We start from the raw sequence: 27466 nt of genomic DNA on the forward strand, positions 1-27466 counted from the left end.
GGAAGGCAATAGGTCAATTGGAAAGGTGATCGAAGATTTGGACGGAACAACATATTTTTGGCTTAGATTTAAAGCGAGGCCGATAGATATCTCTACTCCAAGTATTAAGACTAATTGGGCCATGTATATGAGTCTTTAATTAACCGATCAATATTATCATACTTTTGGCAAAATGGTTCTTTAAACTCGCTTTATGGGAATGTTTTTTACATCGCAAGAATATATTGTATGTCCAAATACTTTCATATTACGTGGAATATCCAAGAAACTAGATTTACAAAAAAAAGAAGCAAAACTCATATTACAGGGGTATCAGTGTATCACTAGTAGTACAATTAATACATTGATTACAAATTATTTCCATTTATATTTACCTTTATCCAAGCCTATCAGGAGGCCTGTGGGCTGTGTATTGGACTAACAATTAATTTATTTTAAATGGACTCTTTTAGGTCAGCTTGTTTTGATATGCATATGGGCTGACCCAGCGGCCTGCTGTTAGTCTTTTAAGTTTTAAGTTTCAAGTGAGTTCGAAAAACTGAGTTAAGATTAAATGAAGGAAAAGTATCTTTAAGTTTTAAGTTTGAAGGGAGTTATGATTAAATGAAGTACAACTAGAGTAGTATCTTGTTTTATATAAATGGCAAAATAGCTAATTCATTGATCGATAACCAGAAGAATTACATTCCATTATTACAATTATACATCCATCCATTTCATCAAGTTTATAAATTACACTTGAGTTTGCTGATGAGCCATGTCATAAGTGGCATGAAGACCAAAAAATACATAGTAAACTAACATAATTACGGTACAGATTCCAAACCGAACAAAAGCCATATAACCCAACGAACCCATGAGAAACAAATTTGTTGCTATCGAAAGTGAAGGAAGCCAGGGGACCAATGGCACCCCCCACACTTTCGGGGTGCGTTGTTGCGGCAAAAGCATTGAAATCCCAAGTGTACCAAGGAACCATAAGGGGACGGTCACCGCATAACCTACCCAACCACTCGGGTCTAACCCCCAACAAGCCGAAATCCCAATCGATGACGAGATTATGATCAACAAAAACCCTACTAGTTTCAAGAGGCTTGTTCGTGGGGTGACCCCACTTACATAATACCGTCTCACAAGGAGTGCAACCGCCATCATCATGAACACAAAAAGCGTGCTTAGAGATAGTAATTTGGCTAAAATGTCCAAACTTGAAAAGAAAGTGATACACGCGCTAGAAATAGTCATTAGTAACGTCGCGTTTATTGGAGTTTTTGTTTTTGGATGGACTAAAGCAAACCATGGGGGGATCATATGGGCTCTAGCAATATGAGTTATATATCGAGCTTGACCAAGCGCACCAACCAGTAGGACCGTGGTCATACCCTTAAGTGCCCCTAGAGCCACTAAATACTTAGCCCATTTCATCCCAACTCTCTCGAACGCAACCGAATAAGCTGCATTTGGGTCGATGTCAGTGTATTTTTGCATCATGGTTAGCGAAAGCGCCATGAGGCAATAAATTATTGTAATGATCGACATCGACCCAAGTAGGCCTAACGGTATGTCTCGAGACGGGTTCTTTGTTTCTTCCGCCATCGTTGCGATGGTGTCAAACCCTCCGTACGCAAAATACACTATGGCAGCGGCTTGGAACACACCTTCGACACCGTGAGGCGCGAAGGGCTTCATGTTCGAAGTGTCCGCGTTTAAAAACCCCGCGACGATCACGAACAGAATCACGAGGGTGTTGACCGCAGACGCAATCCAATTTAGAACCGAAGTGTTACGCGTGCTACTCATGGCGATAGTGGCCGCAATTGCTAACACTATCACCGCAATCGGATCTAAAAGATTATACCCATCTGCGAGACCGGTATGTATTCGCAACGAATCCGGTTCACGGTTTATTAGAGAGGCGAAGTACGACGTCCACGCCCGGGCAACCGCGGCGCTGCCCAAAACACATTCAAGAAGAATGTTCCCAGCAGTGACAAACGCCGCGAAGTCCCCCAATTCCACCCGGAGGTACGCAAATGAACCTCCGGCAACTGGAATTTCCACCGCGAACTCCGTGTAACAAAACACGGAAAGCATCGCGGAGAAACCGGATGCCACATAAGACAAAACAATAGCTGGGCCGGCGTTCTCATGGGCCTGTTGGCCCGTAAGAACGAATATTCCGGCCCCAATAACAGCTCCAAATCCGAACCACATCAAGTCCCACCAAGTGAGACAACGCTTCATGTCATTCTCACTCTGCTTCCTGAGCTTCTCGGTCTCGTCGGAATCTTGAGAGCGCGCGAGTAGACGATCTTTGAAGCGCAAGGGGATGTGGGACAAAGCATGCCGGTAGTTCCTCCAGTTTTGGAATGATTCCTCTGGGAAGAAGTCTTGTTTGGTCCATCTAAAGTAGGATTGTGGGTGAATTTGTTCATCTTTTGTGGTTTCTGATGAAGACATGTTTGGTTATGAGTTAAGTTTTGTGTGATGAAATCAATGTCCAAGATTTGAGAGCCAAATCTCATTTATTAGTTGGTTGGGTGGGATGAAGATGAACTGTACCTGTGACATTGACTTCGAAAATACCATCTGATTCACTGGCCATAACATTTTTTGTACAAACCAAGAAACAGTTTTTCGTGTTATTTTACTGTATTGCGGCTCTATTTGAAACTAAAACAATTTTATAAAACTTTATGGAGTATTTTTAAAATAGTATTTTGTATATCCTTACACCCTCGCTTTCTAATCTTACACCGTTCTAACAGCTGTTTGACGATGAGGAAACTGTCATTTGCAATCCAAGGGCCCATGAATTGACATACATATCTACTAATGGCCATGCGATATACACAGTCGATCATTTGAAATTCAAGGAATGATTGGTTCAAGCTCAAATGGTCGCTCGACGATGGTGTGGGTGTTGTCGACCCCTTTTGTTTTGTGTGAACTTTTTTCTTTAGCGATACGGGTTGAGGTGTTATTTTACAATCTGTAATACAATTTTTTTTCTAGAACATTATTACTACACATCTAGACGTTGTTAGACTACATATAGAATATTTTTCTTTTTTTTCTTTAGACTACATATAGAATTTTTTATTTTTATTGTTGATTTTTTCTGATTGCATGATTAAGAGGGTGATGAACGGTGACGCCTAAAAACCCATATGATTATTATTTATGTAGTTCATCCTTTTCAAAAAGATATTGGTACTTTTGGATGGCCCAAACACTTGCGATGACTAATGACTTTTGAGGTCTACGGAGACTTTAAGGAGGGGGACATAATACGATTTACTTGCGTTGAAATTTGGTTATTATTAATCCAGATTGTAATAATCAGAAATGATTACCCTTCGATGAATTTTGATAAAATTCTTTCTGAATCGTTAACTAGTGTTTTATAAAATAATAATTCAAACTGTTCGGCTTTGATAGTATCATCCTTGTTTTCGAAAGTATATTTTTTAACGGCCAACTAAATCACCGGATAAGCATCCTGGGGATGCACTTAATTGAGAAAATGCATCCCCTCCTCCATAACGGTCAGAGTTTGATGCATACCCGAGCCACCAAGCCACCGGTTCCGGGGAAAACTCGCCGCCCAAAGGCCCACTGCGGTAAAACCTGATTCGGTTCGGTTTCGAACTGGCGACCTCTAGAGAGACCCAGTTCTAAACTTCATTGTCACCATCAATGTCCTTCAAAGTGATGCTAGTGGGAGTAGAGCTTGGACCTCGGAGAGAATCCAAGTGACTAACCACTAGACCAACTTGTCAGGACTGTTTTCGAAAGTATTAGTTTGATTTTTTTTTTTTTTAATTTCTTAAATGACAAAGATGGTTTGAATATAACGGCACGTTTTCTCATTGTTTAATTAAGCAATCCTTGCATCAACCAACACTTTACTCACAAACCAAATATTTCACATGTCTAATCAATCTTGATGATAAAATTTAAGCAAAGTGAAGGGGTTCCTCTTTGCTATTTGAAGTGAAATGAAACCTTACACGTCTCTTCATTTGGTCCTTTACTCCTTTCTTTTGGATTTATCATTTAAGTCTCTGCTTTTGTGTGTTGAACACAAGCATACGTCTTTTTGTTCATTCGTACATTAAAGTTTTTTTTCTTCAAAAGTGCACAAGTATATAACACCTTTCTTAAGAAAAAAAATTGTAGAGGTGATTTTTTGTGCAAATGAGTGAGTTTCCTATTTTACATGCCAATCAGCCAAACAACGTGGGTTTCATCCAAAAAGTTAAAAATGTTTAAATGAATACAAACAAGTATTAAGTCCCCTCACGTTCCGGTAGGGTGTAAAACCGTGACAATTGACAAATAGCATTAATGTCACACCATCGCTAGCGACCACTAACACTGAAGTCGCAACGTGTTAATGCGGAGAATTAGACCAAAACGTAAAACATAGAAAATAATAATTAAGTCGACTTAGGACGCACGTTGTGACAAACCTGGCAAACGGGAAAAAATAGACAATGTAAAAACGTTGAATCATACACGCACCGTTACGCCATGTTAACTTGCAAAATTTAGAGTGTAACATAAAACAAAACCTAAAGACATCGAAATATACCCGTACATTGCGCCGTGTTAACTCGTAAAATTTAGAATGAAACGTAACATGAAAATTTTGAGAAGTATATAAAGTATAGGGGATCAAAGTTGAAAGTAAAAAAATTGTGAGGCTAAAATGAAAAAATGAAAAGTTTTTGGTTGAAAGTGAAAAAATCAACGTGTTTTGGGTTAAAAGTGTAATATCAATTTTTTTTTTATTTTTTTAAATCCCCTAAGTATTGGGATATAACACCTCTATGCACCAATATATTGATAATTGAGTAAACTACCATTTTGGTCCCTGAGGTTTGGTCACTTTTGCTATTTTAGTCCAAATCTCAAACCTTTTACATCTGAGTCCCTGTGGTTTCACTTTTATTGCCATTTTAGTCCAAAAATCAAGTTACCTCTTATTTGACTATTAAAAACAGATTATTTTGTCTTTATCCTCAGGGGCAAAATGATCATTTATATTTTATAAATAAATATCTGACCTCTGGTCTCCTTCTTCCCACATGATGCTACTGTAGTAAGTAGTTCTGGTTCAGATGTATATATCTGGGAGACTAATACCTTTTCACTTAGTGACATTATCAAAGATGCCCATGTGGGTAATGCTTATGAACACCACCGCCACCATGAACACCCTCTTTCTCTATCTTCTCTCTCTCTCGAACACCACCGCCACATGAACACCACTACCACTACCACCACCACCTCCTCTCCCCTTCTCACCACCGGCACCACTACCTTCTCCGCCGTTAACACAACCTTCTCCGTCGGAACCTGACACCGTCTCCCGGAGCTCAACTTCACATCCTGATTCAAATCCCATATCGCAATCCCCGATTCATCATCATCGTCTTCAAAATCTAACTCTAACCCACCATTATATATCCACAAACTGTCTTATTCCTTCAAACCCTCTCACCTCATTTCAATCTCTCTCTAATCAACAATTCCTGTATCATCATTGAACATCATCGTCATGGAAATTGCAGAGCTCAATCTCATCGGTGACCAGATCTGTTTCAAAAAAATAAACCTCTTCATCCACCAGATCCGTTTCAGATTCTTATCCTCTTTTCAAACCCAATCAGGAACATCACCCAAAAAGAACTCGACAACCGATTCAACCTATCTGCATCTGGAACATCCGCCAAAAGAAAGACTTCTTGAAGGAAAACTCTGGCCGGATCTGTTTGAAATAGTACCGGACTTCGTATCCGTCATCCTCGCTAACGCGCCGGATCTAAAGGAAAACTCCGGTCAGGTGATGGCGGTAACCGGTGGTGGTGATCTCTAGGTTAGAGAAAGAAGAAAATGTAGGTTAGATAGTGGTGGTGGTGGTGGTGGTAACTGGGTTTGTTGGTGGTGGTCGAGTTCTTTTTGGGTGGTGTTCGAGAGAGAGGAGAGGGAGAGAAGAGAAAGACATGGAGTGTTTAGAGAGAGAGAGTGCAGAGTTTAGGTTTTTTTGTTTTATATATATATATATATATATATATATATATATATATATATATATATATATATATATATATATATATATTAATGCTTAAAATAACCAAAATGCCTTTCAGAAAAGGACAAAAAAATCAGGTTTATTTTTCAGAAAATCTGTACTTGAAGAAACACTGGTTTAATTGACCGGAATCAATTGAACCAGGGGGTTTGAATCTGCATAAAAGGGTTAGGTCTTCTCGTTTGATTCAGGGGTGAGTGATCTCCTTCTTCGAACAACAACTGCAAAACAAACAGCCGTTAGACTCGCCACGGGGAGAAAGGGGGTTCTCCTCGTGACCACCCTCTGGCGTGAGAATAAGTACAGGTTTTGATGATGAAGAAGAAGTGATAGTAAAGTGCTTTGAGAGTAACTTGAAGAATTATACCTGAATTATCCTTTATTTATAGCCGAAGTTTAGGCGGAAAAATATGTTGATCGAAAAGATGACGGAAATGTAACGAAAAGTAATTTCCGTAAGCGGTTATGTTTCCCACCGTTAATCACTAACGGGTGTGAGGGCACACGGATCGTGGTCATGATCAACGGCTGGGGTAATGCCACGTGGAAAGTGGGCAAGTATGGATTTTCCTTCAATTTGGTGCCATCATCGTGACTTTGAGGAGTGCCTGGGATGATGCCATGTGGCCATTCGGTTATAACCGAATGGTTATGCACGATAAAGCCTTATAGAAGGATTACAGCTGTAATCCTATGTGGCCCTTCTTCATGCTAATTCTGTTATGACAGAAATTATTTATTTAAGTCTGAGTGACTTTTGTGCGGAGATATCGGTTAGGATTTTATCCTAACTATTGCATGAGAGCTTGCGCAAGGATTTATTAGTCCCCTTTTGGCGCGCGGATGTTAACAACTGTTTTTTTCTTTTTAAGTTCTCTTTTAAAACCAGTGCGCGGTCGCGCAAGGTTTATTCTAAAGAGAGCTTACTGACGAGGTTGTGGTATGGTCTCAAGTACCTGTGCAAGGTTTTTGGGACCTTACCCCTTCAGTACTGACTTTGCTTTTGGACCAACATGGCAACAAAATTGAAACCAAAGGGACCCAGATGCAAAAAGTTTAAGATTTAGACTAAAGTGGCAAAACTAACCAAACATCAAGGACCAAAATGGCAGTTTACTCTTGATAATTTATAATTTATAATATGTTAATGTTTGATAAATTATGGCGAACGAGTGAAACTTTGTCTAGTTCAAATTTAAAATCCTATCAGACACAGACACATGACATAACTTGTTGAGGTGTAAATTAATAAGAATTATTATATCCAACGTAAATTACAAAAAACGTCCTTTATGTATGTCACTTATTGCAAACTGTGTCCTTTATCTTTAATAATTACAGAAAACGTACTCGATGTTTACAAACCCTTGCAAGTTATGTCCTTTACCCCTGACTCAGTTAATTTTTGTGGTTAAATCTGACCAAATGAACCCCACATGAGGGTATTTTTGTGCTTAAATCTTACCAAATGGACCTCACATGAGAGTAAAATGACCAAAATACCCTCATGTGGGGTCCATTTGGTGAGATTTAACCACAAAAAAATTAACTGAGTTAGGGCTAAAGGACATAACTTGGAAGGGTTTGCAAACATCAAGTACGTTTTCTGTAATTATTGAAGATAAATGACACATTTTGCAATAAGTGATATACTTAAAGGACGATTTTTGTAATTTACTCTTATATCCAAACACTTGTTGAGTCGGGGCCTGTGTGTCCTATACATATCCAAACTTTGTTTATGTATTTGCTCATGCTTGCTTTATTAAATACATTTTTTTGATAGTCATCATCAAGATACAGTCTGATACACAATTGAGTTTCATCAATAGCCTTGAGCAATGTTTCGGTCTACACATTACACCAAGAAGAGTTGATGAGTTCACCCAATATGTCATGTTAACCTCGAGGTCAACTCATTTTGTTTGGACATTGGAGTCCTACAAAAGACATTGGGTTGAAATGTTCAATGTTGGACCGCTATATTTTGAAAATATGTGCAATATGCAAGTTTTTAGAGATGACAATTTGCAAAACTGGACTCAAATGCATATCATATATTTAGCAGCAAATACTTACATTTTCCAACCTCAACTCTACCACTTCCTAGTTCCTAACAGCTGGGAGACTTTCTATAGATTTTTTTTTCTAAATAAGTGAAGCAAAATAATTAAAAAAAAATTTGTTTTTTTTTAATAAAAGGTTTCAGAAAAAGAGAATAAGGGTGTTATTGGTTCTTCCTACACTTTTATCCCACTTTTGGGGTGATTTAAAAAAAAACGAAAGGGAATTATTTATAATGATGGAAAATAACCTTGATATATAAAATCTTGCATTATAAATATTTACACAGAAAAAATACATAATTGTAAAACTGACAAATTTCCTTCATGCTTCTAGGATTTCTTAAGATTCGTGTGTTCGTTTTTGTTAGGGGAGAAATAATGAGCAATACTAGAACCTCGTTTCACTGTGCTCGGTTTTGCTTGCTTCTGAGGCCGAAGCCATGTACGCAATTCTTCCTGTAATTCTGGTGGTAACTCTTCAACCACCGATTGGTCGATTTCATCTACATTGTAGCGCCATGAATTTGTTCTTACTTTATTCTGACTTTCTGTCAAAATTTCACTCTCCATACCCAATGCTTCTTGTGCCCCTTCAGTCAGCATACCAACAACAATCAAGTCAAATATACTACAATATGTACAACATGAGGAATAATGAACTTTGATACCTGTCGACAAACATTTTGTTTCTTGACTTGACGACGAGCAACTGTTGGTTTGAAAAAATCTCAAGATGGAAGATGTTCCCTGCAGCAAGCGGGATATCGAGATTAAATTTGTAACATTGTTTTCTTTTTCTTGGTAATCATTAGAATTTGTTGAAACGAACCTTTTCTTTTGTTGCTTTCCTTTTCTGCTCATATGTTCGCTTTCCGTCATTAGTATTCGGTACCCTTGGTTGTGGTTCATGATGTTGTGAAGTCAAACAGCTTTCAGTAGCCTACTTTCATAAAGAGAAATGCAGATCTTCAAAATAAATCTCATCATAAATTCATAATGGACTAACAGCAGAGTAAAAAAACAATATTTGTGTGCGTTATAACGATAATGAATGGAAGAGAGACAAAAGAACAAAACCTCATCTTTACACGCGGTCTCATGTTGATCGAAAGTGAAAGTATCATGTGTCATTGGAGTCCGTTCCCCGTCACATTCGGTTAGATGAGAGGCTGAATGGCTTTCAGTCCCTAATTTAATGCAAAAACTATTAAACTTTCTAACATGTGTGTGTGTATAAATATATATCATGAGAAAGATTTACTACTTGATGGCGACAAATTATCATCTTTCGGTGCAAATTTTTCATCAGACGGTTCAGATGAGGTGTGAAACCGATCTTGACCATGAAAGTATTTTGTAATTGAAGAAGTTCCCTTCGAAAAAAGAAACATAAAGATTCATCTTAGTGAATACACTAGAATGAAGCAATTCTCAATTTCAGAAGTTTAGAAAAAAACTTATAATAAAAAAATACATTTGCTTACAGATGGTATGGCAACAATTTTACTGGCTGTAACAGAAAGACCAGTAATTCCCCAACCACCACCTACAGGACTCATGTATGACCCGAGGAATTCACGTAAGCCAGCTTGGAAAAGATTTACGGAATCTTCTAGAATCTTCCCTGCTCCGTATCTCAAAGGGCATGACTTAGAAGGGAACTTTTTGTGTGAATCGGTATCTGTGGACTGCAAAAATAACATTAAATGATGATAATATAATTACAAAAAAAAGTAAAAAAAGCCAAAAAAAAAAAAGAGTTAAAAGAAAGAATAGCAACCTTGTATGCATTAGCATGCAGAGTAAGCGTATGTGCAACTCGCTTATTTGTTTCTAGATCGATCTGTAATCGTTCACTTAACTCTTCACATAGTTCTTTGAGCCATTTTTCAACCTGAATGAGTTAGAACAAAACAAGAAGTAAGTAATAGACTTTATTACTCGAAAATAGCTGTAAATGGACATTTTTAGTTCATGACATATTTCACACTAAAATATACGCGATAGCCAATCAATAAAACTCACAGCAGCAAGACTTTTTAGGGCTTGAACTCCGGGAAAGGTTTTCCCAGACCCGTGGCTTTTAGGAAGCAAACGACCCTCAACTTCGTCTCCACTAATACCTCTTGCAATATTCCATAGCCACGTACTAGAAAAAAAAAAAACTGATTAAAAAGATATTTACAAAAACTTTGTATATTAGTGAATAATGAGTTATTAGACTTACCCTGTATTAGAACCGTAAATATCTTGTAGTTTTTCCTCAGAAAACTGCAATAGATCTCCAACGGTATTCACTCCGAGGTCCGTTTGTAAGGAACTTCCAAGCTTCCCGCCAAGCTGTTTCCTGATAGTCACATGTCACCTAAGCATTTTAACTAAACGTAAAAGATTAAAAGAAGATATTCATGTACAAAATACTAACTTACATTTTCTTTATAGGCAAAGGTTCAAGAAGCCCTTTTACTGATGCCGAAGTAACAATAGTTTGTTGTGCTGGTTTATTCATACCACTTGCTAGTTTAGCCAGCATCTGAAAGATTAACATTTTATGTTTTTGGTCATACAATATGATTATTATTCTAGGAGAATAGAGAAAAGATAATTAAAAAGTTGAAAAAAAAATACTTTGTTATGAGCAATGCCTGCAGAACATGTAAACTCAGTCTCCCGTAAAACTTGCATCCGGAGTTGAGCAACAATAATAGCTCCACATGCTAACAGTTTATCACGGTGATCAGCATCTCTTCTCGTCAGCCATTCCCTCACAATTTCTTTCTCATCGTTTTCATTCTAAATAATTTTGGAACATGTCAAATATTCATTGTATCATCACAATACGACTAATATAAACATATGTCTCCCATAACAAGACTAAAAAAACTAAAAACTAAGAATTTATACATTGTAATGCTCAAGAATGTTGACAAATGATGCTGTCTTACCAAACTAAGCCCCAAAACATGTGATTTAAGAACTTCTTCGTCAATATTTTCCAAGTTTTCTAACGGTGTTTCTTTCAACATTGTCTCAGCAGCATCAGTAAGGTCAAGGTACACCTCATCAATCGACGCCCGCTCGCATCGCCCCTTTCTTGCAAGAATAGAAACAACCTGCAATAATAAAAGCAAACATATGAAACACTTTTACCATTTGGGCACCCAAAAAGTATGCAAAATTTAAACTGTTTAGAAAGTTTTGAACTATATGAACCTCTGAACCGGCATTCCTATATATGGTCAAGTCAGCTTTACCACGGGCCACTGGGACTTGGACCAACTGAATTTTGGGACAAACTTTCTTTGCTTCATCGCCTCTCATTGAGCTTAACAAAATCAAATGAGAAATGGATAACAGATAATAGTACCGAAAAATGTTTATAAAACTGAGATGTGAAGAATGAGTGGTACCGTTTAACACCGTCTTTTCTAGCTTCGTAACCGACAGCAATCAGACCCCCACCTTTCCAAGAGTTGTATTGAACCACAGCAGTGGGTTGACCTCTCAAATGAGGTTGTTTCCGTTGCTCCACTAAAAGGAAAAATAAAATAAAATAAACAAACAATTATAGGAAGTGAGAAGATTTGGGTATATTTAACCTGTATTTTGGTGTTACATTCCCTAATTTTCTACTATTGAGATGAACTAACAGCGGATAGACTAAACAAGTCGAGCATAATAAATGAAAAGACAGTAGGAAGTTCAATTTCTGAAGCCAGTAAACGTATTTCCCCCTTAATAATCGGAGAACAACTCATTTAGTATCATTATAAACCAACTAATCGGAAAACCTAACGATTAAGAATATACAGAAGAGAGTACCTTGAACGTAGAAGCAATCCATATCGACGTGAGCAATGATCCTGGAATCCGACGTTTCTGGTCGCGCCACCGGCATCTCTTTCTCTCTCTCCGTGGTACAAACTGCCCCCTTTTCCCTCCAATTCAAGCGTCTGAAAGGCTTTTAGTCAGAGGACATCACATAGGTTTAGGGTGTGTACGGATGGGTTTGGTTCGGTTTTTATCATTAATCATAATCATAACCGCTAACTTTGGTTATAATTAATCGGTTATGGTACGATTTCGGTTAATTTTGATTATTAACCAAAAAGTTTAGCTAAAATTACTTTTCAGCTAAAGTTAAAAGTTATACATCAATAGAGCTACAAAATAAAAATGAAACCCATCAATCCATTATGTTAGAGTTAGCAAGGGCCTTTTTTTATAAGACAACCAATACTATATTTTTTTGTTAAACTACCAGCAAGATCCATTTTAATAAAGTAATTATGTAGTTAGTGTTGTAAACAAGATTCATACGATCATAACATCTCAGTTTTTCATCAAAATAAAGGGCATCTACATCAATATCATGTTTTTATTAACATACTTTTATATTAGTAGAAAAACCTCTATATGGTTATTGTAAAATATAAATCAATTAAATAGAATTATAGACTTAACATTACAATTTCGGTTCGGTTTTGGTTATATCGGTTAACCAAAGCTTCATAACCATAACCGATTGGTCAGTTAACCAAAGTTTTATAACCATCAGTTATGTTGATTATCAGTAAAAATCGGTTCTGTTATGGTTCGGTTATCGGCTATGGTGGTTAATTTGCTCACCCCTATGTAGGTGTAGACAAGATTTATTTTTCGATGGGTTGCGGCCTACGGGTTGAACTGTAATTTTAAGTAGATGATATGTAGTCTCTCTCTCCTCGTGGTATAAAGCGCCAGTGGCGAAGCTTGCCGTCGAAAACCACGGGGGGCGAAAATGTATATACCCAATAATTTCTATACGAAAACTACATATATAACACTACTGAGCGTAAAATTCGGCCCCCGCTCCTATGATCCTGCGCCCCTGCAAACCGCCCCTTTTCCTTCCATTCAATTCAAGCTTCACAAAGGGTTTTAATCAACGTTCTTTGATCCGGGTCGGGGAATAAACTCTTACTGGTTCACTCGTCGAACTGGATTAAATAACCGGACAACATCATAAATAATATAAGTAAATAATGGTATGTATAAAAATACAAGTTTAAACATTAATAATCTTAAATGCTAAATTTCAACAAAATAACCCTATCATATTTCCATAATATAAATTAGCAACACATTATTGCATTGTGGTGTTGTACCCCAAGCATGGGGAGTTTTAAAAAAAAATGATTTTTTTACTTTTAACCTCAAAGGTTTTTATCTTTATATTTTTTAGGCTAAATTGCACTTTTCGTCCTTTATGTTTCAATGTTTCGACAGACGCTGTCCTTTTACTTTAAAAATTACACTGTATGTCCTTTATGTTTGCAATCATTAACGGGCGGTGTCCTTTCAGTTAAACCCAGTTAACTTTTTTATGTTAAAACCCCTCACGTGTAACTTTGTAAAACTCCTTATATGTGCAATACTCAAATTTTGTTTTAAATCAAACTTGCCTCCACCATTCACAAAACAATCTCTAAATCAACAATCTTCTTCACCAAACAATATCACAGCTGAAGCTAATTTTCCCAAACCTGCAACTCGACCGACTGACTCCTAAAACCTGCAATTGCTTATTCTACACTATCTAATTCAGGCGAACACAAACAAATCAGATTTGAATGAATCAACCATCATCTCAGATCGGACAATTTGTTCAAAACTCAACCAAAAACAATCATAAACAACATTTTCAATTAGGGGCGGACCTTATGTTGTCCGAGTCGTAGCACAGGCTACGGCTTAACTTTTTATCGGTAGTGTAAAATTTTATTTTTATTTTTCGGTTTTTATACCAAGGATACCCCTGAACAACTACGATGACACCCCTAAAAAAGAGTCTGTAAGCCCAAATCAATTGAAAATAATAAGCCCAAATCCCAAGTGCCCAATATGTTAGCCCAAATCATTTGAAGATTGTAAATAATAAGCCCAATTGCCCAATATGTTAGCCCAAAATAATAAAAGATTGTAAATAATTGCCCAATTGCCTTGAAGTTTTAATGCACGACACGGCACAACTACGAGGATACCAATCAATTGAAAATAATAAGCCCAAATCCCAATTGCCCATTTCGTTACACTATAAGCGATGGCGATAAATTTGCAAACTTGAATGGAATAAGTGATCTTGCGCGTGTTATGGTTGAAACGGGAACGCATATTTCTTTTCATTCAGTTTATCGGGTAGTGAAGCTAGCTTTGCTTTTACCGGTTGCAACCGCAACCGTTGAAAGATGTTTTTCGAATTGAAGCTTGTCAAGACGGATTTACGCAATCGAATGGGCACAAAATTTTTGAACAACGCTATGGTTTGTGCGATCGAAAATGATTTTTTACGTGAAGTAAAAGACGACGATGTGATGGAACGATTTCAAGCTATGAAAAAAAGAAGAGAACAAATCTATTAGGTATTTGTTTTACTTTATTTATTTATTTATTGTCGTTTTTTTTAATATTGTACGATTGCACGGTGAAAAAAATTTTTAGGATACCCCTAAGTTAATGTTCTAGTTCCGCCACCGTAACATGATGCGTTTTGGAGTCAGATCTAAACACATGTATCGATTTGCTTAGTCTGTTGTTCTAAAGACTTTCATATTTTTCTGTTATATGATGATTTCAAAAACTATAATATCTATATAACTGTGTAATATCAACAAATGTATTGTAAATTTTGAACAATATTTCAGATTTCAGTCCCAATCTTTCTGCCAAACAAGTTGAATTCCGATTTATAATGTTCAAAGACTTCAAAAGTTTAATCGAAAATCATCAAACTTCAATTGATTTCACTGAAACAGACTGGTATGAACAAAATTTGTCCGAAATACACCAAATCAGTCCGTAAAACACAAACGACACACCGAAAATATCCAAAATTCACTAAAACTCAATGAAAACACACCGAAAATCAACCGTTTCAATCCGGAATTTATCGAAACTCAATCTCCGGTGACCTTACTATATAGCCAAATCATTTTCAATCAATTAACATATCACTAACAGCCGGATTGCACCGGAAGAAGCTAACAACTCTTTATTCTCATAACACAACGATAAATTCAATATCGCTGTTACACCGTGCTCTTGTAGTTCAGGATCTGAACACGAAATCAGTGAAATCAACGGTTTAATCGCTCCGGATTTCGCTATTTTAACTCGATTCTCTGGTTTGTTCTTCGCGAGCAATCGTAACTCATCGCCGCTTGTTTTCATCGAATCGGATTCCAGATCGGACACCAGTTGTTGAATCAGATCGTCGGATTTTTCAGTCGCGCACGCGAGAATCAGCCGCTTGCTCTGTAGCGACGTCGTCGGGAACTCGCCGGAGCGGTTGCAGTTGCTGAACGCAGTGGAATCTTCGTTTAAACTGATGTTACTGAAGTTGCGGTTCATGTATGTGAGGGGTTACAGTTGTAGGGTTTTACAAAGTTATACATATGGTCCCTGTTGTTTAGGAGTTTTATAAAGTTACACGTGAGGGGGGTTTAACATACAAAAGTTAACTGGGTTTAGCTGAAAGGACACCGCCCGTTAATGATTGCAAACAGAAAGGACATACAGTGTAATTTTTAAAGTTAAAGGACAGCGTATGTCGAAACATTGAAACATAAAGGACGAAAAGTGCAATTTAGCCTATTTTTTTAACCCTTTTAATTTTTTCTACTTTTAACCCAAAATTTTTCATCTTTGGGGGGGGGGGGAGGTTATTGCACGGACCTCCCGGCCGCTGGAGTGATCCCACTCCACAAGCTAGCAACGTCCCAATGCTGTCTGGCGGTGAATACCCCATCCTGAGCTGAGTCTGTTTCCCTCTGGGAAGAAGGTGGCAGAATACCCCCTGCCTGGACTCGAACCCGGGTCTCTATGAAGAGTAGAGGTGGGACTGGCCAACTGGGACACCCCAGTTGGTTCAAAATTTTTCATCTTTTGTCATTTAACCAAACACTTTTTTATTTAAAACTTTGGTCCCCCATACTTTTTATCTTTCGCAAGTTTTTCATTTTACGTTTCGTTCTAAATTTTGTGAGTTAACACGTCGCAACGTGCGTGTGGGGTTCAACGTTTTTGGTCTATTTTTTCACATTTGATAGGTATGTCGCAACTTTTCTATTTCCCCCTTTGGCAAGTTCGCCGCAATGGGCAAGTCCTAGATCGATTTAGTGTCACACCCCAACCAATGGCGGTAACATCGAGGCGCGGCACTAGGCGAACCAGATTGCTCAAGAGAATCCATAACAACTATTAAATGACAATATTTAAAAGGTTCATTGTCCCATACCAATAAACAAACATTCCACAAACAGTTATCACAGAGTTACATCTCTTAAACAAAACAAGTCCGACAACCTAGATTTCTATTAGATGAGTTTCTAGACTTCCAAACTTGATTTCAGCATAACATTCCATCAACCTGGCACATACGTTAGAATAAAAGTCAATACATAAAGTAAAGGTGAGTACACAAGTTTGCATAGTAATAGTATAAAAAGTGTTTACGCATAACCAGCATGTAACGCGTAACGGGCGAAACATGTAACTATCAACAATGATACAACTTAACCACGAGACTGCGTTGTAGAGTATGCGCGACACATGTTCACCGAAATGAACACGTGAAGTAAAGTAATGTGATCCCTAGCAACCCCTGTCACACAAGTGCTGAGTCCAAACTATAGTACTATCGTTGCTAGAGGCGGTCCAGTATAACACTGTATAAGCATAGTAACAAGCATTCAACAAATCACGTATAGCATGCGGGAACAGTTAGCGTTTGTAAAGTGTTTGCGTTGTGTGTTGTGTTTTGATATAGAACTTATGTAACACCCAAAAGTGCGTTAAACGAAAATGGGTTCGAGTATACTCACAGTGTGTGTTTATCAAGTAAACACAAGCTGGATTGGATTGAAGGGAGCGCGTCGGGTCAGCCTGTGCATGGAAACAGAAGCATAAGTCTTCCTCAGGGCTGAATGGTTGTAAACAGAATGTCGGACGAGATCACTGTTCAACAGTCTATCCGAACGAATGAGTCCCATCTGAGCGGATGGTCATCCCGAAGGATGGTCATCCGGGCGGATGGTCTGTGTTCGATGTTTTTGTAAAATTTTCTAAGTAAAAGTTCAAGTTAACAGAGACGGCGTGACGACGTGTCAAACAAAGGAAAAATACCAAGTTCAGTTCATTCGGTCGGATGGGCCAAGCCCATTCGGACAGATGTGTTGTTCTTGATGAAGTTTCATGTTTGACCCGTTAATCGGTGCATCTCTCCGGTGGAAATCCATTTTCAAGCCGGCTTTCGACTAAGGAACGAGTCGAGAGTCTGATTGAGTCCAGATTCCATCTATATTGTGTAAAAATCGAAAAAGAGTCCAAAACAAGTTGAAAAAGTGTTGAAATCTTTCATATTTAAGTTGCAAAGTGTGAAATCCTTTAGATCTTGAACCAATCTCGATTGAATGGTGCTCCTCAACTGTTTGCCTAAGCAAACCGAGTGGAATCCACCTTCAAGAGGTCCAAATCAGATGATTTCGAGAAAAAGTTAGTGTGTGTGTGTGTGATTTTGATGAAGAATATGGAGTAGAAGTGATTAGAGATGAATGCTGGTGAAGATTTGAGGGAAAAAGCTTACAAAATGGCCTTGAATCGCGACTGAGAGCTTGGGAGCGAATGAGAGTGTCAAAGTGTGAGAATGAGGGCGTACGACTAGTATTTATAGGGGAAGAGCGAGGGTTAAGTCGGTGGCGAGTGGCAGCGTTCGGACGGCTCCATCCGGTCGAATGGTCATCCGGGCGGATGTCCATTCAGAAGGAAGGCCATTCGGACGGCCGAGTTTGTGCGAGTTAGTTTTCCAACTTTGGTTCGTTTGTTAAGCATTGCGTTGCATTGCGTTTAATCGAGTTGCGAGTAAGCGTTTGAGCGTGTAAGCTTTGCGTTGATAACCACATAACATTAAACAAATAATCACACAAATAACACACATAATATAATTAAATTCGCGTTTCGAGTTGAGTTTGCGTTGCGATAGCGTTTAGTCTAGATAAGCGATGTAAAACGTGATAAAATGCGTTTAAGTAGTAAGTGTTATAAGTAGCGTTTAAATGCGATAATCGTGATTAAGTAAGCGTTGTAATATGCGTTGAAAATGCGTCAAAAATATAGTTTAAACCCATTGCGTTAATCAAATATCGAGAGTACAAGCGTTTACGAAAGAAATAACAGCGATAGGTAACGATCCGAAAAGTCGGGTTGTTATATTTAGTTATTCTTTTCTACGTTTTACGTTTCTGTCTAATTTTTCCGCATTAACATACCGTAACGCATGTGCGTGGTTCAATAATTTTACGTCTGCTTTTCATTCAGTGTAAATTTTACCATTTTATCTATTTTATTTTCACGAGTTTTTCCGATGTTGAGGGTCGCTGCCAGTGATGTGGCTTTGGTGCTACTTGGCACGGTTTTACGAACATTTTTAGCCTTACTAATATTTTGTTTCGGTTTACCCCTGTACTTCCTTTACTTAAAACTATTCTTTTACGTGCATATGTTATGTACATGTAGGTATAATTTATAAATATGATTTACTCTACGTTTCAATGTAAACTTTTTCTGGAAATGAGTCAGGTCAAATATATTACATTTTCGTTTAAAGAAACCATATTTACGTATTTTTATGTACGTTTCCTTATAGATTCGAGTTGTTCCATGTTTCGAGATAAACTTTTTTGGGAAATGAGTCAGGTCAAATATAATATGTTTTCATGCTTATTTTATGTATGTTCCGTAAATTTTGTTTCGAACCGAGTCGAGTCAAATTGTAGTTTCTTTTTTTCCTTTTTTTAAAAGCTCTAATTAATCTCTTTTGATTACACGTGTCAGATTTTCTTTCATACCGTTTATGTTTTCTATGTATGAGTCGGGTCACATATAATACATTATGATTGTACGATATGAATTCATTTACTTTATGTTTTGATCCAATCGCAATGCTTATACAAGTTACATTAAGTTCAATCGGATACCTCGAAACACGTGTTTTCATATGGTTAATGCACCACATAACGTCTGGACTATTCTGTTAAATGTTTACGATGTAGCTGTGCTGGAACGCGCACAAGTCTTATTCTTAGTTTAAATAAAATAAGATGAGCAATAATGAAAAACAAATTAATTTTGATTTGTTTCTTGGTTTTACTGTTTCCAATGCTCTTGGTGGACATGAATCTAAATTTCAATTGAATTTTTGTTTTGCTAAACAAAACCTATTATATTGTCACGAAACAAGTCACCAACCAGCTAGTAGCTGGTACTTACATACAACCCCAAACAAACATCCGACAAGCAGAAAACAAAACTAAAAACTTAACCAAATGCACTGATATAAAACTTCTTCTAAGTTTCCCAAGACGACATCCTCAACTTCGATCGGTTTTTAACCCAAAGATAACTCAATGTCTTCGACTCCTCGATCACGCCTGAAACAAGAGGAGTTTGTTTATTAAAAATTGCATTGTTCCTTGTTCTCCACAAACTCCAAATGACAGTGAGGATAACCGCATAAAGAGCCTTATTTCGTTTTTTTTGACCCGCTCAGATTATGGTGCAAATGCAGCAGGTCATGGAAGTGAAAAGCATAGATTGGTGGAGTATGGCACCATTGTGAGATCACTGTCCAAATGGTTTGTGAGAAGTGACAGGAAATAAACAAGTGTTCCGTCGTCACCCCAAATATCACAATGTATAATATGTGAAGGTAAAGTAGAATGAGATACAACTGATGTAAAAGGCAATCTAGTCGATTTTGAAACACTACAAGCAGTACATTGTGTGTGTGGTTTTGTTTGTCATACGTAAAAATGAACATCTAGACAAAATATCATTAGACGGATGACCTAGCCGGGAATGCCAAGTATTACGAGAAGCAGATGTAAAAGCCGCAAGTGAATAGAATTGATGTGGACCACAACGTGTGGTGGCGAAGCTGTCCAGTCAAGGTCTGAATATGCAGACCAAGATGTGAAAATATGACAACAATGGGATGCTCAATAACCAGCTGTGTGATAGACAAGAGGTTCTTGGCTGAGCTAGGAACCACTAACACGGGTCGTAATAACAAAGTATGATCAGATAAGTGTAATAATGTGCTACCGAAAGTGACTTACCATTACCAACAACAACTTTCTCAGAAACGGTATAAGGAGTACCATTGAAAACAATCGAGGCATCAACGGTCATATAAGCGGTCGCTCCAGAATCCGTAATCCACAAGTCAACCCGCTCGCTGACATTTGAAAAATAAGCACTAGGCCCAAAATGAGGAGAAATTTGCTGCTGGGCCCAATTATGTCACGGCCCTAGCCCCGGTTTGACCCGGTCAAGAGCCGCGGGACAGGAACCCCGTGGTATTTAATTTAGGCGACAGCGGAAGTCTTTAATACATGATCTTTTAATACTAAAAATGCCCGTTTACTTTATTACATAATTTAGGGATAAAACCCTGTAATTTACAATAAAGTGATTTCACTGGGAAATCCTTATTTCACAAAACATGTTTCTTTATTTATTTATATTGAGCCACTTCCTTAAGCTTGTAGTGCTTCACGGCACTTTTCTTGGATCACAACAGATCACCTGAAACAAGTTTGAAAAAGGTTTTGTCAGCGGAAAATACTGAGTGAATCATTCTTTTGTTAAAACGGCATTTTGTTATAATTTACAGTATTAAGAGCGAATACAATGTTTCTGTTTATCAACCAACTACCCACAGTATTTGTCACTCGACAATCTATCGGTAACCTCTGAGTCCAATGGTGTCTGTGACTATGGTCATATCACCCCTTGGCTAACTCGTTGTCCAATGGTGACGATTATCAAGTAATGTATACAAAACCCCACATACCGGCTGTAATTTGGTGATTACAAAGACTTAATCCCTGTAATTATAACTTTGAAATAAATAGGATTTTGGAAATAATTTGATAAAAAGAGAATGACTCACCTTGCAGATTTATACGGGCGAATTTTAATCTACTGATTAGCATGTTTAACCTAATTTAAATAACAATGCACACGAACTGGGTTAGTAACTAATCCAGCATTTACGACAATTCAAGAGATTAAACCCTCATAACAAATGACAAAGTGCGATACTTAAACATCCATCGAATTAACGACGAATGACAAAGTATAAACCCAATTTGAGCAGCACTTAAACATTCGTTGGATAGTTTCAATCGATTGGACGTTGAATCGTAATAGCGATCGAGTTAATACCCGGTATCGTAGCAGCACCTCACTATATGAAATTATAATTTTGGACAGTATATCTTCGTTTTTGGAAAGTTTCGTCGACACAGAATGAAAGCCCCTGAGCTAGGCTATTTATAGCCTGGAATTGGGTTTTACGCCGCCCGTGTAAACCCACACATATATCTTACGCGGCCCGCGAGGCCGCCTAATCTAGGCGTAGGGTTGATGGGTCATGGGCTTAGGCTGGACTTATGGGTTATACGTGGCCCGGATACTTATCCGGTTGAATTTCAAGTTGACGCGGCCCGCGTAAACATCCTTTAAGTTCTATGCGGCCCGTCTAAAACCCTAAAACTTATCCGGTTTGTTCATTAAGTTGTAGCGACCCGCGTAAGGTTAAGCTATCCTTTACGCGGCCCGCCTAAAACCCAATTTTTTTTGTTTTTCTTGGTTTTTCATGTACAGTAGGGTTTTAGGGGTCCGGTTTACATCTATAGGTTGGTTAGGGACATTTTTGAAGGTCCTTACATCCTCCCCACCTTAATTAAAATCTCGTCCTCAAGATTTATTGAAATAAGTGTGGATATTTGCGCTTCATCTCTGATTCCAGCTCCCAGGTGTATTCGGGTCCTCTTTTCGAATTCCACTTGACTTTGACTAGCACCAGTCGTTTATGTTTAAGAAACTTGATCTTTCTATCTTCTATTTGCAGTGGTTTCTCTACAAATTTCAACTTTTCAGTTACCTCTATCTCTGTCGATTGAGGATCGACAGGTAAAGAAGCTTCGAAGGAAGCACGTGCCTATTGTAAAGGTCAAATGGGATGCCCGTAGAGGTCCCGAATACACGTGGGAAGTGGAATCCACGATGCAAGAGAAATATCCCCATTTGTTTCAGTAAATCTCAAGGGCGAGATTTCTTTTAAGGGGGTGAGGATGTAACACCTCGAAAATTTTCGTCCAATAATGTCTTGACACGTGTCATAAGGTTCCGGTATGTGAAAACAAACATTAGAGGGACTAAAAGTGACAAACAGTGAAAACTATGGAACGTAAGGGTCCAAAGTGTCAACAATGGATAGATAGACTCTATGATAACCCTACATAATGTTCATAACCTTAAACGGGTGGTTCATGGATCATACGACGCGGAAATTGCACAAAAGTGAGGAATTACAAACTATAGGGGCCAAAAGTGTCAACATGTTTAATTTATACCTCTGAGTGAACTTTTGGCAGACCCGAAGCTTTGAGAAGCTAAAATATACTCACTAGAATATGTGGTTAAAATTTCGTGAAGTTTCGTCAACGTATGAGAAAGTTATGGCCAAAACCGTACTTGAGGGGTTAAAAGCGTCAACGTCGAATTTCATGGCTTTTCGGTTGAGCGCAAAGTTATCCGAGGACATTACCATGTTGGTAAATGTCCTAAGGTTCTTAGAAACCAAGTTTGGGGGTTTACGAGTCAAAATAACTAGCCGAAACATCGCGTGCAAGAACAGGGACCAAAGCTGCCAAGTTTGAAACATTTTTGGGCCTGCAGACCCCAGGCGACCCGCCTGGGAATCCTTAGGCGGGCCGCGTGAACCCCCCAGCATCAGGAATTCGCAAAAATTGTAATTCTGGTCCGAAATTGAAGTGTTAAACAGCTGTATGCACCTCCAAATGCTCCAATGAAAACCCTTGCATGCCTAAGGCAACAGTAAGCTATCCACAAACCTCTAAATTCACCTTTAAAGCAGATCATTCACCACTTTTGTTGAGCACTTGTGATAGTAACAAGAACATTCAACTTGCAAAGATTCTCAGAGCATTCCAGGAGCATTTCTGGACATCAAGGCCGACTCCAAGTGCTTGCTAGGCTTCATTAGGACCTTGGTAATCTTTTATATCATCCTCAAATTCGTTCTTGCTTTGATTATTGCTAAAAGTCAAACTGATTGTTCTTATACTTTGACTTTCTGATTAAACGAGTTTTACTCAGTCATTTCTCAAATTGAAACCACATATATGTTGGTATTTATGTGGGAAACAAACCCTCAAAAGGGTATTCACTGATTCCCACTTTATGCATGCTAATTGTCGAGTCAAACTTGTTCCTAAAAAGTCAACAGAAGTTGTTTTTGCAAAAATAAGCTTAAATGATAATGTAAAGGACATGCAATCTGTTTGATCATCATAAATAACTTGTAATACATGTAAGAATATGTTTTATCATAATAAACTCGACAATCTATAGTATAAATACGAATCGGAACCGAAAGTCTTGTAAAACGACTTTTTCGTAGACTATCGATTCGGATCCGTACATGCATGTTTGAGATCTGTATTGGAGAGTATTTTTGACCATTTTTTATTTTAGTAAAACTCTCTAGAATTTTCGTTGCTTGAGTCTATGTTTAGCCGATTCATTTGCATGTTTCCGATTTATGCTTAAAGTTGACTATTTTGCCCTTTTTGATATAAAACGTGATTTTTGGAAAAGTGAAAGAGTAGAAATCTTTATTTTTAATATATAAACTTGCACCGAAAATTTCGGATCAGTTGGTGGTCCAGATTTTGAGTTATGGCCATTAGCGTAAAACTATGTTCTTAAGTTACATAAACGGCACATTTCGCATATAACCCATTTCAGGCCACGTTTTGATACAAAACTTTTTACCCACTGATGTTATATAATATTTTGGGATTTTTGATGATTTTTATTTAATTTTTGGCTGATCGTTTCTTAAATCGCTTAGTCGATTCGGTTTATGTCGGTTTTGACCGTTTAAGCCATAAAATGAGTTTTATGCATTCTTTGGACCCGAAACCTTTTCCTACTGATTTTATATGTTAAATAAACTATTTTAAGTATTCTGGAAATATAAAAATCCCAGATTTATTTTGAAAACCCGGAAACGGCGTTAAATCGCATTTTAAGCATTTTTAGCGCATAGTAGGCGTTATACTCATTTTTAACATATAAGACTTATACCTACTGATGTAATTAGTATATTTTCATATAATAACAGTAAGTACAAGTATATGAACTCAGATTTCCAGTTTTGGCATTTTTAGCCCTTGTGAAATTACTAAAATACCCCTACGGTGCATAGTTTGATTTTAAATGTTAAGTTTGGTATATGGGTCATACCCTACTGTTATAATATGTTAAATGGAGTGTATTTACTGTATAAACCAGACCCGAAACTCAGATTTCTAATTTGACTCTTTTATGATCTTTTAAATGACCAAAATGCCCTTATAAGGCATAAATTGAGTTTAAAATTATTCCGGGCAATATAGAATATAACTTACTGATGTTATATCATATTTAAAGCATATTATCTCAGGGAACTTGCATTTGACTCTTTTGGCTACCCGTAACGCCCTTTTTGCGTTCGGTTCGGTTTACGTAACTAGTTTGCGTAAATTGACCGAAACGGGTCAAACGTTATCATTTTTATCTCAAAATCCAGAATGTATTTAGTATACCCATATTATACAAGTATTCAAACTTGTCGGGTCTAAATCACATTCTATCCGGTCTTTCGCGTAATCGTGCGCTTGTACCGTATCATCCTTAAAACTAACCGGTCAAAGCTTAGGCTTAAATAAAAGACCCGTTAGAAATCTAATAGGTTATTATAAACCTTTGTTCCAGATTAGGAGGCCCAGTAAAAGCTACCTACACTTACCCATTTGTGATTCATACTTGCTCAGGTAAATACATTTTGACTTATTTTCCCTATACGGGCTTGGGGTACGGTATTTAAAATACCGCTTGATCGGGCGCACAAGTCCTGCACCTTATGGGTGTACAGTCTTGAATAGCTTGTGCGACTCGTTTAAACAGTCTTGTCTTACTTTAGGCTTTGGGGGGTTATTGACCATGTCCCGGATATCCTTGGCATTATCTTACGAGATGGCCACGACCAGAGCACGGGGTGTAGGCGTACACCCGGCGTGTATAACTCTTTAATGTGGTGTGTCATTTAATCTTTAGCCCGGACAGCAGATCCCGGGCCACCATAAGTACGGGTGCATGTAAATCGTTCACAAGTTTATATTGCATAAATATCCCAAGTTAATAAAAATATTTATGCCTTGTGCATTTAAATCAATTTTCAATCATTTTCAAAATGAGTCAGTCGATTTGTATTTACCAGTGTAAACTGACGTATTTTTCCCAAAAGGTTAAGTGCAGGTACTATACGAACTAGGCTGGCTGTTTCCTAAGAGCGTCCACTATAGTCTCGCAAGCTCGGACGACAAATAACTGTTGAACAATTTATTCTTATTTTTATTTGATCCGCCTGTGGATCCGTTTCAACTACTTATGATGTTTATTATGTCATTTTAATTAAAGTTGAAATGTATCTATTCTGTTTCCGCTGTGCATTATTATATTGTGTTGATTGTCTATGACGATGCCATCTACGTCACTGTACCCCACACCAGGCCCACCGGTGACACGTGGAAATCGGGGTGTGACAGGTTGGTATCAGAGCCAACGCTGAGTGAATTAAACACTAGTCCTTTGTGTTTAATCTCAGTTACACAATTGCACATTCCTCGATTTTCGAGTCTAGACAAAGAACTTAGGAAATGTTCGACATTTCGTTTATTTTATCTTTATTTTTGTTATTAGCCTTGTCTTATATATTTTGTTGTGCAACTTGTTTAATTTTTGACAGGTTCATCATGCCGCCACGTATGCGAGGACGAGGAGGATTCGCCACGTCACATGACCAGGAGGCAGGACCCTCGCACAGGCGAGCCCCATCAGCTTTGCACAACACTGCAGCCCATGATCTTTGGAGATCATTCGCCGAGCCAGCCAGGCACTCGGTATCTTTGAGCACTTCGCCATCACTACCCCAATCATTTGGGCCCCACTCTGAAAATGGGCCCCACGACTCCCATGGATCTTTCATTCCATTGCACCAGTCACCTCACCACCACCCAGCACCAGCTTATCAGGGCCTATACAACCCTGATGCTTACTTGGACGAACCAGTGGGTCATAACCCACTAGGACCTGAAGACCACTTCTCTGGTGGTAACGAGATGGAGGTCGACGAGGACACTGACCCTTCCCTGCCACCATCCGGCACGCCTAACCATCCCATTGAGATATCGGATGGGTCACCATACAGGGGATCACCATTCAATGGTGTGGACAGCTATCAGGAGAGGTTTCGGCAGCACGATTGGTTTTACACCCCCAGCCACCATAACTCTCTGATGCTCCAGTCTCACCACGGTTCTCCCGTGCATTCGCAACACCACTCTCAGCAGCAGCAGCTTCAGCAGCCGCCTTTGCAGCAGGACCCATCTGAGGCCTTCTGGCGCGACGTGATTACTCCGTCGCCACCACCACCACCGGTTTTACCTCCTCCGCCTCAGAGGCCAAGGAGGAACGCGCGTATGTCTACGCGAGGAGGGATTCGCATTGCCACCCCTCGACATTCAGGTAGCGGCCGCTACTCGCCGCTCCACGAGGAGTCAGAGATGGGAGAATCTCAGCATCCCGTCTCAGAGGTTACTTCTGCGACTATTGCGCCACTACCGCCGCAGAACTTTGGAGAGCCCATTCCTGCGTATGCTAGCGCAGCGCAGTTCAACCCGTTCGAGCCGACTTTTCCTCCCGGTTATGATTATACGGGAGATCCCTACTGGTTAGCTTCAGGCTACAACCCTCTCAACCAGGAGAGTACTTTTGGAGGTCCCTGGGCTACGGGACCATCAGCTTTTGGATTCCCACCACAGGGATACCAGCAGCCGCCTCCTCCACAGCCACAGCAGTATCAGCCACCGCCGCCGGCGCCGATGATGTCGCCACCGCAAGTCCAAGAAATCCTGCAAGGGATACACGACGTGCGACGGGAGTTGCAAAATGATCGCCGTCACAACCGCGGTATGTTCAAGAAGATGGTTGACTTGATTAAGGGTAAGAGTAAGAAGGATTATTGAATCCTTCGTTGTTAGCTCTTTTACTCATGTCCCTGCGTGGACATCTATTCCTGTATTCTACCCCTGCGTGGGTATATTTCTCTTATTCTACCCCTGCGTGGGTA

At 38.6% G+C, this 27466-nt stretch overlaps 3 protein-coding genes across 3 annotated transcripts; all 3 read right to left on the reverse strand.

Annotated features, from left to right (window-relative positions):
- Positions 1-646: 646 nt before the first annotated feature.
- Positions 647-2633, reverse strand: LOC110908872 (cationic amino acid transporter 5). The gene has a single exon (XM_022153870.2). The coding sequence runs from the start codon at positions 2458-2460 to the stop codon at positions 733-735; it is 1728 nt and encodes a 575-aa protein (XP_022009562.1). The 5' UTR covers positions 2461-2633; the 3' UTR covers positions 647-732.
- Positions 2634-8397: 5764 nt separating this feature from the next.
- LOC110908871 (DNA polymerase eta) lies at positions 8398-12333 on the reverse strand. The gene is made up of 15 exons (XM_022153869.2): positions 11989-12333; positions 11577-11697; positions 11380-11491; positions 11112-11279; positions 10795-10959; positions 10596-10699; positions 10394-10513; positions 10192-10315; positions 9947-10060; positions 9651-9854; positions 9431-9539; positions 9244-9353; positions 8996-9106; positions 8835-8913; positions 8398-8756 (listed from the first exon to the last, which is right to left on the reverse strand). Exons 1-15 carry the CDS (start codon positions 12062-12064, stop codon positions 8497-8499), a joined length of 1977 nt encoding a protein of 658 aa, XP_022009561.1. The 5' UTR covers positions 12065-12333; the 3' UTR covers positions 8398-8496.
- A 2814-nt stretch (positions 12334-15147) lies between these two features.
- On the reverse strand, positions 15148-15555 carry LOC110907051 (protein spotted leaf 11-like). The gene has a single exon (XM_022152083.1). It carries the CDS (start codon positions 15553-15555, stop codon positions 15148-15150), a length of 408 nt encoding a protein of 135 aa, XP_022007775.1.
- Positions 15556-27466: the final 11911 nt, after the last annotated feature.

The sequence above is a fragment of the Helianthus annuus genome, chromosome 14 (genome assembly GCF_002127325.2).
Source record: "Helianthus annuus cultivar XRQ/B chromosome 14, HanXRQr2.0-SUNRISE, whole genome shotgun sequence".
Lineage (NCBI taxonomy): Eukaryota > Viridiplantae > Streptophyta > Magnoliopsida > Asterales > Asteraceae > Helianthus > Helianthus annuus.

What these genes read in the sequence shown, in the direction of transcription:
- LOC110908871 (XM_022153869.2), bottom strand. Translation starts at nt 12,064, where the DNA reads ATGCCGGTGGCGCGACCAGAAACGTCGGATTCCAGGATCATTGCTCAC. An exon ending in AGAAAAGACGGTGTTAAACG is followed by an intron (nt 11,492 to 11,576) that starts GTACCACTCATT and finishes GATTTTGTTAAG; the next exon opens with CTCAATGAGAGGCGATGAAG. An exon ending in TGATAATTTGTCGCCATCAA is followed by an intron (nt 9,354 to 9,430) that starts GTAGTAAATCTT and finishes GCATTAAATTAG; the next exon opens with GGACTGAAAGCCATTCAGCC.
- LOC110908872 (XM_022153870.2), bottom strand. Translation starts at nt 2,460, where the DNA reads ATGTCTTCATCAGAAACCACAAAAGATGAACAAATTCACCCACAATCC.
- LOC110907051 (XM_022152083.1), bottom strand. Translation starts at nt 15,555, where the DNA reads ATGAACCGCAACTTCAGTAACATCAGTTTAAACGAAGATTCCACTGCG.